Raw genomic sequence first — 17,133 nt, 5'->3', positions numbered from 1 at the left:
GTTCAGTCATATTTGTCATCAAGTAAAAGGCAGGAATTAAAAGGCAACAACAACAACTTCCACTAACTAGCAGAGACATTCAGAGTGAGATGCCGATTATAGACTTGAGCTCTATTCAGCACTCGTGCTTATTCATGCTTAAAAAAATAAATAAAAACCTAAAAATGAATAATAAAAAAAGAAGAATTCTTTCCTCTCTCACGCACTCTCTGAATGACCTTTGTGTTTCGTTAAAAAGATTCAGTGTTCTTTCCAGGCTGCATTTTGGAAAACCTGGCATCCCGTTCCTCACCGAGCCCTACTGAGATCATGTCATTTCTTTAAGGTGAGAGGGAGAATGAGAAGGTTCAGAGGCAGCCCTTCTCCTCCATCTTCAGGAACAGAGCGAGACTGCGCAGATGCGACTCTCTTTCTCCATCTTTCCACACGATGAGCAGATGATCGGCTGAGCAAGTGACCACACCTCTCCTACCAAAACTCAGAAACATCTGGAACATTGAAATGCAGTAATCATTTAAAGCAGAGTAACTATAATATACTTTACATGCTGCACGTTTGAAATTAAAAGATCTTTCACATGGTCTAATTCTTGTGGTAGACCTTGTCAACTGTAACACAAGTAATAAATATTAAAATATCAAATATCTGCACTATAATGCAGAGATATTGTTGGTGATTTTTAGTTTATATTTTTTTAATAATGTGATAGCAGGTCATAAATCGTTAAATATGGAGTTTATGTAAATCAGAAAAGGCAGGGGAAGGTTTCGAGAGTTTACACAGAATGAGCTAAATTATTGTTAATAGACCCAAGTTGTGTTACCACAGAGAAATAAATCTAAAAACCAAATACAACATTGGACCTTGGGTGACTAAGACTTGCAGTATACAAATAAGTTTTTAAATATTACCATACAGAGAAACACAAACACCTCCTGTTAGACACTAGCCAATTTTTATGAGTTCTGCTTAACAAATGCATGTGTCTTGTAAAATGTGTCTGCTTTGGACACATTAATAAGGGTAAAATAAGACCAAACCCAGAGAGAGTTCAGTGCTTGTTAATGTTTATAGAATACCTGCACAGCTCCAGAGTGTCCAATCAGGTCACCAACCAACTCTAGTGAGCACAGACCAGAAACTTCCAGAAGCTTCTTAGATGGCACACTACCCTGTTTACCGGATCTTCCAATGGTGCTAAACAAGCCAAAAAAGCCTGAGACAGACAGAGAAATAGAGAAAAACTGTGACTGATGCGTTTACGTTCTGTGGCTCTATGCAATGTTGTTTTGTTTTTTTTGGATTCTTTTTATTGCTGGTTCTAAATGGACTGGTTATATGCATCCTAAACTCAACCGTTAACTTTAAATTCTCCCTTCTCCATTCTACTTTACCCTTTCTAACCAACAGAGATGGTGTATAACAGCTAAATAACTAGAATGTACATTTCCTGAAGAAAATGTGAATGGTGCTTGTTCCCCTCATCGTGCTGATTGTTTTGATATGTCACATGTCCATGTTGTGCTAATTCTTTTTTTCATGGGACATCACGTGATGTCACGTGAAGTGACCAGAATACACGTAAGGCAGTTCCCCTCATCGTGCTGAGTGTTTTGATATGTCACATGTCGCCTTTTTTGATTTTCATGTGACATCATGTGACGTCATCAGAATACCCGTGAGCATGTTCCCCTCATTGTTCTGAGTGTTTTGATATGTCACATGTCCATGTTGTGCAAATTTTTCATTTTCACGGAATTTCCCATTCATTTCTATGGGATGATTTTTGCCCGCTTTATCTTCCGCTGTGTGAACATCGTTTGTTGGATCGCTTATAAAAGTCATAGCACACCTCTCCTCAATGAGCATGTCGATTTGACATGTCATTCATGGGTCTAGGACAAAAGCTGCGGGACAAGTTACGCACCGAAGTTTTGTCCATTAATAATAAATCAACAGGCCCATAAGTGGCATCACCATGATATGCTTTCCTGTTCTCCACACTGATTCCTTCCATGTTGCATAGAAATTTATGTTCCTTCCCAAGCAGATCTGCTCTCTCTAATGCATGAAGAGATTTGATACCCCCAGACAAGTCACTTATGCCATTTGAAAGAAACCTGAATAGAGGACTGACAATTCAGTCCAAGAAAATGTTTGGAACCCAATGTCAGTAATCCCTTAATGTCATAATTCACCTTCATTTAATTATGATATGATGTTCGGGGTAAAACAAATCTTCTTATGCACTACAGAGCATGATCACAAACTAAATAAACATCAATAAAATATTATTCTTATTATTGTTATAAAATATTACGTACATGACGAGTAAATGTTTATGTTTTAGTCTATTCTGTGCCACATTATCCTCCTTTATTTACTGCTCTGTGATATAAAGACACTGCATTTTGGTGTGCATCATATACAGCATTATAGTCATTAGGAGTCAGAAGTCAGGAGTCAGTGGGTGTGTCTTACTCACCAGAGGAGGCAGGCTCTGCAGGTAGGGGGAGCTCCAGCAACTCCCAGATCCTGACACTCCCATCTTCAGAACACGACATCACCTGTCTTAAAGAGAACACACAAAAGCATGTATACACAACCAGAGTTCCTTTCAAGATAACTGAAATGGAATCATTTAAATCCACTTTTCACTTTACTAAATAACTTAAATAACTTCTGTGGAAAAGAGAAACATTTTAGTTCAGAAAAAAGGTGTTTTCAATACTGCATAAAACAGAATATGTCAAAATTCCATTATGTGAAAGGTTTTCCCAGACTGTCACATATATATTACAGAAAATGGTAAAAAAAATAATTGTTTTTTATTTTATTTTATTTTTTTTTACCAGCTAGTCACTTTTAAAACTAAAAACACACAAATATTATATAAATTTGTACCCATTGTGCAGCAGCGTAGTATATAGAACATCAGAGTCATGGGCAAACTTCCTATATGCCACCACTGTCTTGGTCCTTGTGTTATACACAAACAGCCCACTGCCCACTGCTGCAACTACTCGCTGAGAGAGAGAGAGAGAGAGAGAGAGAGATAAAGAGAGATGCTGACCAAAGTTTTAATAATCCAAGATATAATCCAGTCATCACCTCTCCATCTGAGTGCAGGTGCTGAATAGATGCTTCGCTCTGTTTCTGCTGCCCCATTTTGATTTCTGTTTGAACCTCACGATCTGGTTCCTCCCATAAAATACGCTCATAAGCCTGGATTGTCCAGTCAAGGGTATCCCAGAGGATGACTTCTCCGATGTGAGAGCCACTAGCAAACATATCATCTACCAAACAACAAGAAGAAAAAAGCATATTTAACTGATTTGACAAAGATAAATTTCCTGTCTACAAAAATGTTTTCATTTGTTGGCAACAGTTATCAATTTGCATAATTTATTGTGGTTTTCTAACAGAAAATACAAACTATTAAAGCCAAGCTATATATAAACATTATTATTATTATTATCATTATTATTATGCATTAATCAATTTAATAGGTAAAAATTATTGTCTCAAAGTTGATTGTAAGAAAAAGATTCATGGGACAAAGGTCACAAGGGGACAAAGTTCTCAACTGATTTCTAAACTGAAATAATGATCCACATTATTATTGCAAAAGCATGTAAGAAATTACAGAAATTGCACCCAAATTCCACTCCAAGATACACATCTAAAAGAGCTCATTCCTAAAAAGGTTTAAGTATCATAAGGTAATACGTTTAGGGCTCTAAACGTATAAACTTGATTCAATTATAAATATGGGAACGGCAGCAGGACATTAAGCATCACCATGAACAAAGGGTCTACGTGACTGCGATTACCATTTAAAGTGACCACTTGGTTGATAACAACTGTAACAATACCAAGACAAGGTGTACGTGACCATGATTAACATTTAAAGACAATCAGCTAGACAACAAGGTGTAGCCCAGCCATTTGGGAGACATTCAATTCTTACACTCAACACACATTCAAAGCGGAACTTCAATTAATTTACCAAAAGGGAAAACTGTATATAATGCTTGAGCAGGATTTGCTCTGGGTTCTTGTTGACTCCGATGAACCCAAAGTACGTCATGTATTTTGTCACTGCTATGCTGGAATAAACTTCTTGTTCTTCATTAAGATCTTCAACATCATCGTCTTATTTTTACACTACGCATTTTTTTATTTCTTACATTGGCGAGCCACCAAGCGAGGGATTCCAAAAAAAAAAAAAAAAAAAAGTGGGGAAAGGTAAGAAAAGCGGAATTTTCTTCTTTTACGCTGTTTTTGATTCAGGGAACCCCCTCGTTTTAAAAAACCTAGAAAAGAAATGTTTTAGTGTAGAATAGAACATAGAGTAGAGTTTACTGATCATAAGCAGGAGGAGTTATTATTATTATTATTAGTATTATTATTATTATTATTATTATTATTATTATTATTATTATTATTATTGTTAAGCCTATTTTGTACATTTCTGTTTAAAATTCAACGGAACTAAATGAACCCGACGCAGTGTGGTGACAGTTGTATGTGAATCGCTGTTTCTAAAGTAACTGAAGCAAAGTGCTTAAGCTGAGAGGTTTCTAAAGTAACTGAAACTTGTGTGTTTGTTATAATTCTGTTAAGATTCTAAAGTAACTGAATCAGCCCGACGCAGTGTGGCAGTTGAATTATAGCTAAAAGTGTTTCTAAAGTAAGTGAAACAGTGATAGTGTAAAGAGCCCGACGCACCACGGCTCTGTAGAGTTTAAAGCAATAACCCGAGGTAGTGTGGTTTTGTCCGACGTACTGTGACAGTGTTAAACTAACGTTTTAAGTCCAAAAGTGCTGTGGCTAAGACTGTTTTAAAATATAACAAATAAAACCCGACGTACTGTGGTTTTGTCCGACGTACTGTGACAGTGTTAAACTAGACAACCTGTAGTCACAGAAATTGTGTATAGTTGTAAGACTAAGATTTAAGGAAAGCTGTGAGTTTGTAAAAATGGAACAGCTGATTGTTAAGTACATCGCTAAACACGGTTCTCAGGGAATGTTTGATGGAATAGAGAACATTGTTGATAAACCGTATGAGTGGGCTATTTCTAAGTTTGAAAATGACCCTAAAATGCCCAAGAACAAAAAAGGACAGATTGCCAATGCACTGCAGGCAGTTCTTGCATCGTACAAAGTCACTAGAAAGACTTTAAATGCATTAAAGGCTGAAAATGAGCAACTGCAATCTAGACTAGAGGAAGGGATTATCTCTAAAAGAGATTACCAGATTAATGGAATACTCTGGAAAGAAGAAAAGATTAGGATGCAGACTGAAATTGCACGCCTTAAAACTAACAACAGCATGCTTAGTTCATCTGTGGAAACATTGTTCAAAGATTTAGAGGAAGCAAAGTCTGCTTGTCAATTCCTGTTAAAAAATAGCACAACTGAAACTAGCATCAGTAAGACATCTGTATGTGGCATGTGGAGTAATCAGGTTCCTGAAATGTTAGACAGTGATGAGAACTCAGAAAGAGATTCTCATTCAGTCAGCAGTCAATACTCTGACTGTACAGTTAAGTTCCCCATGGCTCCAGTTCACTTGACTACAACTATGCGTGCTAATGAAGGAGCGGAGGAACCAGTGACCTCTACTATGGTCAGAGGGTTTAAACCCAATGAGCTCGAAGCTGTGATTAAAAGTATTGGTAAATTTGATCCTGCCAAACAAGATCCATTAGACTTTCTAAAGGTTTTCGAGCTATATGTTGACATTTACAGATTTACAGATGGTGATGCGTGTGTGTTGTTAACTGTGTGTTTGCCTGACACTTTGTCTGGAGCGTTAAATCAGAAAGTCAAAACTAGAACTGCCAATAAGTCAGAGAGGAAACAGGCACTGCTCGAAGTCCTAGGTGTAATGTCAGTTGACTGGGATAAAATATCGGATGTGCACATGAGGAAAGGGGAGCATCCCATGGCATTTTCAGAGCGATTATTGGAGACATTTAAAACTTTCAGTGGCAATCCTGACATCACACCGAATGATGTCAGTTTTAAATCTGCTTTGATTAACAAATGTGATTCACTCACCCGTTCTGCTGTGTCAATGTTTGTAACCCATCTCTCTGATTATAACGACATCATTGCTAAAATGACACAGTTTTTCAACAACAATGCTAACGCAAAGAGATCCCATCCTGTGTCAGCAGTAGGTGTTAAAAATCTCAATAAGAATAGAGCCAGCAAGGTTTCCTGGAAAAATGAGAACTACACTACTGAAGATAGAAAGGAAAGACTACTCTTTCGTAACCCTGATAACCCCCTGGTGTGTTATTCATGTGGCAAAGAGGGACATATTTCAAGGGAATGCAAATTTTCCCTTAAGAGAACAGGCCGAAAAACAGATTTAAACCAGTTACAGGCTACAGTAAACAGACTGAGAAAGGAGCTCAAAAATGTGTGTAACTCGTTGCCTGCTGTTTTTCACCAAGCCACTCAACAAATTTGGCAAAGTCAGAAAAACAAAATGCATTCTGGTCAGAATGTGCACCATCACAAATTTGAAAGTAGTGATGACGTTGTGGTAAAGAATTACCAAAATGAGGGCCCATGGTCTACTCACTGTGAGAGACTAGGCAGTGATTTACATCATAAGCTCTGCCACAAAACTAAAAACCAACAACCTGGTAAGAGATCATTCCACATAGATCCATTAATATCATAAAAATCTGATGGCAGTCATAAGGTCCATGTAAATAGTCCTTTATGTTGTATGTGTTTGTAATGTTTTTGTGTGCTGTGTTAAAAAAAAGGGGGGGGGGGTATAAATTCATTATGTTTTCAAGTGTTTTTCAGGTCAAAAAGAAATAAAGATGTGGGGGTGGCAGATGGACTTGGATGGCAGCTCTCGTGACAGCATTAAAGATATGAGTGCCCAACGCTGTCCCAAAGTGCTTATCTACAATGGATCCATGTTCTGGTCTTGGTGAACCTTACAGCATGATCTCCAAACCCAGATGAACAGGGTAACAGGAATGTATAAGGTCTTCTTGACAACAGCGTTCCTAAGGTATCACAGTGCTGTTGCAACCAGTTCATCACCACCTCAGAGAATATCTTCAAGTAAATAATCCCAAGGATTTGTAAGGATTGGAAAAATTGTTTGAAAGGATTCTAAGCATGGACGATTTGGGAATATTACAGAAGAATGTATTAAAGAATGGACTTCAAGGACTTTTAGGTTTATCACACAGTTACCATCAGGAGAATGGCGAGGATTGGACATAGAACGCTGTGACAACTACATTGGTTTTATTTGCGAGTTTGATGCCTTGGAAAAACAAGCATTATCTGGGGCACCCAACTAATTATGAGGCTTGTGAAATCAATCTAACGCATGTCCACAATAATTTTACAAGAGTAATAGTTTCACACAGGAAAACATGTCACCACAACTCATGATCACTTTTCTATCTTTGTTAATGATAACCACATGATAACACTTGGTTCGAAATTAAGGTTACTTTACTTTGTATAATTCCAGAGACAGCTTGGTTCATAGGAAAATATTACTTTCCACATGTTAATTTCACTCTACAGACAACGTCATTGAAACCAGCAGACAATTAGTCTTTGAGGAAGATGTACCAGAATTTGATTTTGAGTTACCAAAATATATAATAATGTTATTATAGAATATGTTAGTCATTATGTCATAATGCAAAGAAAGGATGACCATATTGTCAAAGCTCAACAAGGTCTTGTAGGAAAAGATAATGTTTTGACTAAACAAATGCATGATGGTGATTTGGTTATTGCATATTATGATCTGATTTGAGATGTAACTTTCAAAACTGCAGTTTGTGTATGCATCTGATAATTTATTTGATAATCCAATGATCAATGTGGGACGTTCCTGTTGGCTGTGATGGTTTCTGAATGTCTCTGCTCCAAACCCAAGTAATATTTTACATAGAACCAAATTTTAAGAAAAATCTGTGATAAGTTTGCCTTATGGAATGGAGCTAAAACCAGTGTGCGTGAGGTGAAGTTTCTATGACGGGTAAGATTCTCTGAGGGCCGAAGGGGAACAACCTAAGGCAGGGCTTCACCGACACTGGGCACCTGCCCAAAATGGGAGGTGTGATCTGTATTAAGGAAGTGATGTGATGCTTCAGGGCCAAAAGCATCAAAGGGGGGACTGTAAGAAATTACAGAAATTGCACCCAAATTCCACTCCAAGATACACATCTAAAAGAGCTCATTCCTAAAAAGGTTTAAGTATCATAAGGTAATACGTTTAGGGCTCTAAACGTATAAACTTGATTCAATTATAAATATGGGAACGGCAGCAGGACATTAAGCATCACCATGAACAAAGGGTCTACGTGACTGCGATTACCATTTAAAGTGACCACTTGGTTGATAACAACTGTAACAATACCAAGACAAGGTGTACGTGTCCATGATTAACATTTAAAGACAATCAGCTAGACAACAAGGTGTAGCCCAGCCATTTGGGAGACATTCAATTCTTACACTCAACACACATTCAAAGCGGAACTTCATTTAAATTACCAAAAGGGAAAACTGTATATAATGCTTGAGCAGGATTTGCTCTGGGTTCTTGTTGACTCCGATGAACCCAAAGTACGTCATGTATTTTGTCACTGCTATGCTGGAATAAACTTCTTGTTCTTCATTAAGATCTTCACCATCATCGTCTTATTTTTACACTACGCATTTTTTATTTCTTACAAGCAAAAGAAAAAACAACAATAAAATAATGCAATATACACTGCTCAAAATAAAGGGAACACTTAAACAACACAATGTAACTCCAAGTCAATCACACTTCTGTGAAATCAAACTGCCCACTTAGGAAGCAACACTGATTGCCAATCAATTTCACATGCTGTTGGGCAAATGGAATAGACAACAGGTGGAAATTATAGGCAATTAGCAAGACACCCCAATAAAGGAGTGGTTCTGAAGGTGGTGACCACAGACCACTTCTCAGGTCCTATTCCTATGAATGCTGGAGGTACTTTCACTCTAGTTGTAATATGAGAAGGAGTCTACAACCCACACAAGTGGCTCAGGTAGTGCAGCTCATCCAGGATGGCACATCAATGCGAGCTGTGGCAAGAAGGTTTGCTGTGTCTGGCAGCATAATGTCCAGAGCATGGAGGCGCTACCAGGAGACAGGCCAGTAGATCAGGAGACATGGAGGATGCCGTAGGAGGGCAGCAACCCAGCAGCAGGACCGCTACCTCCGCCTTTGTGCAAGGAGGAACAGGAGGAGCACTGCCAGAGCCCCACAAAATTACCTCCAGCAGGCCACAAATGTGCATGTGTCTGCTCAAAAGGTCAGAAACAGACCCCATGAGGGTGGTATGAGGGACCGATGTCCACAGGTGGGGGTTGTGCTTACAGCCCAACACCGGGCAGGACATTTTGCATTTGCCAGAGAAATTTGCCACTGGTGCCCTGTGCTCTTCACAGATGAAAGCAGGTTCACACTGAGCACATGTGACAGACGTGACAGAGTCTGGAGACGCCATGGAGAACGTTCTGCTGCCTGCAACATCCTCCAGCATGACCGGTTTGACAGTGGGTCAGTAATGGTGTAGGGTGGCATTTCTTTGGAGCGCCGCACAGCCCTCCATGTGCTCGCCAGACTGATAGCCTGACTGCCATTAGGCCATAAGGCCCCTTGTGAGACCATATGACATCATGTCTCGCTCCATCCACTAACACCATGTTGCACCACAGACTGTCCAGGAGTTGGCGGATGCTTTAGTCCAGGTCTGGGAGGAGATCCCTCAGGAGACCATCCGCCACCTCAACAGGAGCATGCCCAGGCGTTGTAGGGAGGTCATACAGGCATGTGGAGGCCACACACACTACTGAGCCTCATTTTGACTTGTTTTAAGGACATTACACCAAAGTTGGATCAGCCTGTAGTGTGTTTTTCCCCTTCAATTTTGAGTATGACTCCAAATCCAGACCTCCATGTGTTTTAAAATTTGATTTTCATTGATAATTTTTGTGTGATTTTGTTGTCATGTAATGTAAACTATGTAAACTATGTAAACTATGTAAAGAACAAAGTATTTAATAAGAGTATTCGATTCATTCAGATCTAGGATGTTGCTAAAGTGTTCCCTTTATTTTTTTGAGCAGTGTATATTATTGGAAAAAGTATGAGACAATGCCATAAAAGGTGAAAACACACAATTGTCTCGAAATCTTCGTATGTCACAGCATTAAGATATCCTTTAACTGAAACTAAGGGTCCCAATCCCATGCCTACATGGTCCTACACATAAATAAGGTCCATGAAGAAATGCTGGAAGGAGTTCAGTGGTTAAAATGTTGGCCTACTGTTCAAATCCCAGGACCACCAAACTTCCCCTACTCTCAATTGCTCAGTTGCATAAAATTAGATAAATGAAAGATGCTCTGGAAAAGCATGACTGCCAAACTGCATAAATGAAACGGGTTACCAAGTCTGGTATGGAAGAATTAAATTGCCTGCAGAGCAGACCTCAACCCCACTGAGCACCTTAGGGATGAACTGGAACACTTTGAGTCAGTTTAGAGAATATCAGTGCCTAATCTCTTGGGCTACTGGGCACACAGTATAGAAGATTTTATTTTGTCACATATACATTACAGCACAGTGAAATTCGTTCTTCACATAGAGACTGCAAGATCAGGCAGTGATACAGTGCTCCTGGAGCAGAGAGGGTTTATGGCCTTACTCAAGGGCCCAACAGTGGCAGCTTGGCAGTGCTTGAACCCTGATCTGCTGATCAACAACCCAAAGCATTAACCACTTGAGCCACCACTCACCATCCATATATCATCACATCTCTGCTAGTGACCAGCCTTTTCATAAAAGTGGAGGTAGGAAAATGAGGTTCATTTAAAAAAAAAGATCACCAGAGGACCGACATACAGACCAATATTTTGAGCTTTACTGCACAACAGGTTGTACCAGAGTAGCAGTGATGCTGAGGTATTAAATACTAGAAGGTGTTTTAGATCTGTAATAAAGATGTAAGCCAAAAGTGCCAACAGGTTGTATGTTGGCATGTTATTACTATGTGAATGTTTTAGCGTGTAGTAGTTGTGTGTAGTTTGTAGGCTCACCATTGACTCTGATAAGTGTCCGGATTGTGTCTTGGTGATCAGTCAGATGACGGACAGCCAAGATCGACATTTCGGCTTCAGACAGATTCAGCTTAAAAATGACTGAAACAATTGAAAAGATGATGTTTATCAACTGACACAGCAGTCAAGAATCAGTCATATCATTTTATTTGTTAGGTCTCACCATAGAGGGTAAACAAAAGGATTTGAAATAAAAATAGAAAAGTATTGATATTTAGAACGTATATCCATATTAATAACTTTGTTATAAATTGTTTACTTGGGATTTAATCATTTGACTTGAATTGGTGTATCATAAATGTCATATTCATTTAAAAATGACAAATTATGGCAAATAATTTTTGAAACCAGTTATATTTAGAGTCCAGCCCCGTAGACAGACAGACAGACAGACAGACAGGTAGATAGAGAGATACTTTATTGATCCTGGAGGATCAATTCAAGCATCTAGTAGCAACATACAGAGAAATAAGAGTTCACACAGTAATATAGTAAACCCAACACCTCCTTGTCCAAACATGTGCAAATTAGGTTGTTTGGTTTTCATGGGCACTGATTGAAAGCTGTCAAAACATTACACACTGTCCTATTTAGAAATTAATGGCCAAGAATTATTTACCTTTGAGCTTTGTACCAGATTATGAAAAACTGTAAAGTCAGATTTCAGTGTTGCTCACCAATCTCTTTGTCAACGGCAGCAGCAACATAGCATTTGGGCAAATCCATTAATGCAGTTATGCCTTTAGAAAGAAATAAACAAACCATCAGAAAGAGGAACTGTTCATTTTCTACAGTAAAATTAGACAACTGAAACAGTGTATGTATGTATTTATGCATGTGTGTGTATGTGTGTGTGTGTACCTGAGTCTCTGTAATAGTCTGTCTTACACTGTAGCTGAAATTCTTTATTCCATACACACAGCTCATTACCTCCAGAGAGGAACAGGTCCAGATGATCCAACACCAGAATACTCTGTTCCAAAAAACACACACCCAGTTTTCTACAGTTAAAAAAGACTACACCTCGCCAGACACCCAACCATCACCTTAAACAAAAACTAATTAATAAGACAGTTTGGATCAAATATTTTTACAAGAAAGTAAATTAGGTCCTATGTAAAGTAAACACTGTACCTTAACAGAAGATGGTAGATTGGACACGGTGCGTATTCGGTGTCCTGTGTCCGCATCCCATAGCTACATCAGTGTTAAGGAGCACAAACTACACTCCAATGTTGGATCATACAGACAAAATAGTGTATGTGTGTTCATGTATGTATGTATGTATGCATAATAGTATGTATATAAGGATACACACATCATGCGGTCTGATGAAGCTGTTATAAGGGCTGTGAGGGGTTTTTCTGTGTTGGTACATGTGTACACCGTCAAAGCCGTGATCTGTTGAGTATGAGCTCGTAATTCTAGCAGCCGCTCTCCAGTCTGTCTCATACACACACACACAAAACATTTTAACAGTGGTTTTTCCCTTGTTTCACTTCTCTCTTGTATTTAAGAATATGCCACAGATTCTTAAACAGAACCATGTTTGATGAAGTTACAATAATTAATCATTTAAATCTGCTTTTCATCAAAAGATTAGTTTTTGTTGTCATATATCATCTCTGAGCAGCATCTACAGTATATGTGCAGTTACCACAACTGCTATGCTGTTATATATGTATATCATTGTTATATGATCTCTCTTGCAATTATCTTAAACTGTTTCATAATTATCCTTGTTTAAGCTGAAAATAAAGCATCTACCTCTACTGTGACTGCATAGATCTGTTAGTGAGGATCTGCACTTTACCTACTAAAAGACTTACAGACAGACCTGTTTCCCTAATATATTCAGCATGTTTACATATAAACATTGATACTTTCTGTTTCCTTTCCACTTCATCTGATGTAGATTTTATTATTATAAAGAAAATGTCATTTTTTTTAAGATAACGGGAAGGATAGAGTAACTCATTACATCTGAAATGTGTAAGTGTCCCACCTCAACATTCCAGACAAGCACCATCCCGTCATCCCCTGCTGATACAAATCTGAAACAATACACATAAAATGATTTTGTAGTGAACAGTGAAGGGTAAGGGCTAACAGCAGGCTCAGACAGACACAAATACACACAAATTAAGGATCAAGCTCTCATCAGACTGTAAATTTGCCCTCAGAGATGATATGCACTTATATGGCCAAAGGTATGTAGACACCTGACCCTCATATCTTCTGTCTCCTTTGTCGTTATAATAAACCTCATTCTTCTAAGAAGGCTTTCCACTGGATTTTGAAGCACGGCTGTAAGTATTTGTGCTCATTCAGCCATCAAGAGCTTAGTGAGATCAGGCACTAGTCAGCATTTGAATTCATCCAACAGTGGTTCAGTGGTGTTGAGGGCAAGGCTCTGTGCAGGTCAATCAAGTTCCTCTACACCATATTTGTTATAAAATAAACCATGATTGTTATAAACCTTACTTTGTACAACGAATGGGGTAACCAAGGACAATCAACAGTCCTTTTCCTCACATATTGCTCATGTGAATGATTCTTCTCTATAACATTGGCAGGATTCAGCCATTTTTATCCACACAGGCCACTCAGGTGCTTGTTCATTCTCTTGTCATTTTAAGACTGGTCGACCTCTGAACACAATTCGTCCTCTGAAAATAATCCAAAATGTAGCTGGATGACTTTCAACAGGTTCCACACCAACTCACTGCTGCTCTCCCTCCACTGCCAAAAATGGACCAGCTCTCTATTTATTACCTCAAATATCTTATTACTCCTCACACTCCGCACCTTGCTACATCAGATCTTCTAGCACTGCTCGATTACAACCTCTCAGTTAGACAAACTCTAATGCTATAGCATATAAAGTCATCGTATATAACTTTGTAAAGTAACAATGTTGGGAAGGGCGGCATATGGGTGTGATGGGTCAAGTGTCCACAAACATTTGGCCATATAGTGTAGCTGTCAATCTAGGATTGGCTGATGAGCATGCAAGCCAGAAAGAGAAAGAGCAAAAGAGAGAGAGAGAGAGAGAGTGTGTGTGTGTGTGTGTGTGTGTGTGTGTGAGAGAGAGAGAGAGAGAGAGAGAGCGAGAAAGAGAGAGAGAGAGAGAGAGAGAGAGAGAGAGAGAGAGAGAAATCACCAAAGCATGAAAAAACATACTATTGGTGTTCATCTTGAACAGTAAACATGAATCAAAAGCAAAGATGCAAAGATGAATCATAAAGGGTTTTGATAATCAAAAATTATATTCTATTTAGCATACACATCAAGTATTTATTTCTTCCCAAGGTTTCTTATACAACAATGGTGCTTATTTAAACAGCATCAAATGCTTACATGTACAGTGCTATGAAAAAGAATTTCCAGATTTTTTATTTATTTATTTTTGCATATTAGTCACACTTAAATGATTGAGAACTCCAAGGCGAAGTTCCAATGGCTCTCACTGTCGTTCACTGGAGTCCCAAAGCATTTGAAATGGCTTTGTAACCCTTTCCAGACTGATACATGTCAATCACTCTGTTTCTCATCTGTTCTTGAACGGATTGTGACATGATGTGTTGCCTTTTGAGATCTTTCAGCATGCAGGATTTTTTCAAATTTTTCCTTAATATATAAAATCATCATTTAAAAACTGCATCTCGTATTTACTTGGGTTAGTTTTGTGTAATATTCAAATTTGTTTGATGATCTCAATCAATCACTCAATCATATTCATGTGATAAATATGCAAAAACAATAATCAGTTAGAGGCAAATACGATTTCAGTCACCAATTTTTAACATGCATAAAACACACACCAACACATCCACTCACATACACACACTCTTACAAAGAAGGGACTGCATACCTGAAGTCATCAATCTGCACCAGAAATCTAACAATGTCAAAATGGCCTCTGAGCACCTGCAGCTCAGTGTAACAGTTTTTGGGCTGTTCCTCTCCAATACAAAGGGCAGCATAGCGATTCTGTATCTCAAACAACACAAAAAAAGAAATCCAGCTTCAATCAGTCATCACATCACCACCTCAACATCAGACTATTTACTTTTGCATGTTACAGAGCATCTTCTTCTGAACTGTACTTAAAGCCAATTAATTATATGGGAGTTCATGCTCTTAAGCTCCATCAAGTGCAAGAAACATTCAAATGTTTTATACAAAAATCACTGGATTTAAATTAAAACTCTGGATCCTTTGACATATTTCCATAAACAGCATACATTTAAGGACTACACAGCATAAGTTCCACCTTTTCCTAACAATACAGAACCCTTTTATCCTGTGTAGTGCACTGTCACATTAATGCACTGTAATGACCTTATTATTTAGTCTTGTGTCCCACTATTCTTAAAATCATTTGGTTACACTTTCTCCATTTGGCTGAAAATACATAGTAGTGGAAAAAAAACATTTTTTTTTTTTTTTTACCTCAGCCGAGCCATGTGAGCCGCGAGTACCGAGAATCCAGCGGAGCATCACACACTGCTTTTATAGAAACAGGCCAGATTCTGAAACTACAGAATTATATGCATTTTTTACTTTTAAAAAACTTGTGTTTTAATGAAGCAGGTAACGCTCTCCAAATTGTAAGTGACCATTGTTCAGATTATAACAATTTTTCAATTGGTGACAGGAATTTGGTTTGTATTATTTATTTTTATTTCTTATTTTATTATATTCTGTTTTCATAGGTAATAGACAACATTAAAAATAATCACACAAATAAAATGAGTATAACAAAATCAAAAAACCTTGAATGACAATTGGAATTTCTTTATCACTCTGATATTGGGAAGCTGTAGTAGTCCATAAGATGAGGAAAAGCTTTGGTACTGATGAAACACCTTGTATTGGATACAAAGCATACAAAAATATAGACCATAAGTGTGTGCTTCCAATGTCGTGCCTACAGTTTGGGGAAAAAAACACACATGGGTGTGAAGGTCAAATGTGCACACAATTCTGGCCATATGGTGCATTCCCATGTACAGTATATCCTCATAATGCCGGCAATAAATACAATGAATTCACACTGAAATGCAAAATATGTTAACATACCTAAAACACATAATAATTATTTTAATGATTTATTTAAGTGTAAACTGAAAAATCTTTGTATGGTTATATATTTATATATATATATATATATATATATATATATATATATATATATATATATATACATACATATACACATACACACACACACACACATACATACATACATACATACATACATATGAGCAAATGAACAATGTGTATGTGTATATGTTTGACTTATTTGTAAACTCCTATGCTACAGATCATCAGCAACATCACTGTTTACAGCCGTATGAAGCCATTTTACAGATCTGAAACAGTGTAGACAACACACACACACACACACACACACACACACACACACACACAAACACACACACACACACAAACACAAACACAAACACACACACATACATACATACATACACACACACACACACACACACACACACACACACAAACACACACACAAACACAAACATACAAACAAACAAACACACAAACAAACATACACACACACACCTTCACTAAGTCCGTAGACAGTCGTCACAGTTTTTCATACAAAACAAATATTCCTCACTCTATTATCCATTCACATTTTAAACCACTGTCTTAAATAAAGCTCACAACCCAGTCAACGAGAGCAGGATAAACACAGTCGTGTCAAAATATCCTGAATTTCTTAGCAATGTGATTTTCCAACATTTAGACACAATAAAGTCTTTATTCCTGTCAAAATAAAAGTCCCTTCAACAATATTATTCATAATGTAAGGGCTTGTCCATTATGGCCACTGGGTTTCCTGCCTGGGATTTCTGCTTTTTTTCTGTCTAAAGTTAAAGTTTCCTAGTTTTTTGTTTGTTTTTTAATTATCATCAGCAACACAGACTGTACATAAGTCCTGGTTAG

General features: G+C 37.9%; 1 protein-coding gene across 2 annotated transcripts; it reads right to left on the bottom strand.

Annotated features, from left to right (window-relative positions):
• Window positions 1–323: 323 nt before the first annotated feature.
• On the bottom strand, window positions 324–16,911 carry wdr41 (WD repeat domain 41). 2 transcript variants are annotated; one of them, XM_060890398.1, is made up of 15 exons: window positions 16,747–16,911; window positions 15,936–16,090; window positions 15,613–15,698; window positions 15,032–15,150; window positions 13,163–13,211; window positions 12,472–12,600; window positions 12,292–12,354; window positions 12,019–12,130; window positions 11,835–11,897; window positions 11,137–11,238; window positions 3,112–3,296; window positions 2,905–3,026; window positions 2,486–2,571; window positions 1,080–1,216; window positions 324–488 (listed from the first exon to the last, which is right to left on the bottom strand). In XM_060890398.1, the coding sequence occupies exons 3-15, from the start codon at window positions 15,658–15,660 to the stop codon at window positions 348–350; spliced, it is 1,356 nt and encodes a 451-aa protein (XP_060746381.1). In that variant the 5' UTR covers window positions 15,661–15,698; window positions 15,936–16,090; window positions 16,747–16,911; the 3' UTR covers window positions 324–347. The 2 variants fall into 2 exon arrangements, with proteins under 2 accessions (XP_060746381.1, XP_060746382.1); XM_060890399.1 differs by having other exon boundaries at window positions 15,936–16,028.
• Window positions 16,912–17,133: the final 222 nt, after the last annotated feature.

Source organism: Tachysurus vachellii, chromosome 17, assembly GCF_030014155.1.
Source record: "Tachysurus vachellii isolate PV-2020 chromosome 17, HZAU_Pvac_v1, whole genome shotgun sequence".
NCBI classification, from domain to species: domain Eukaryota; kingdom Metazoa; phylum Chordata; class Actinopteri; order Siluriformes; family Bagridae; genus Tachysurus; species Tachysurus vachellii.
This window is presented reverse-complemented; position numbering and strand designations above follow the sequence as displayed.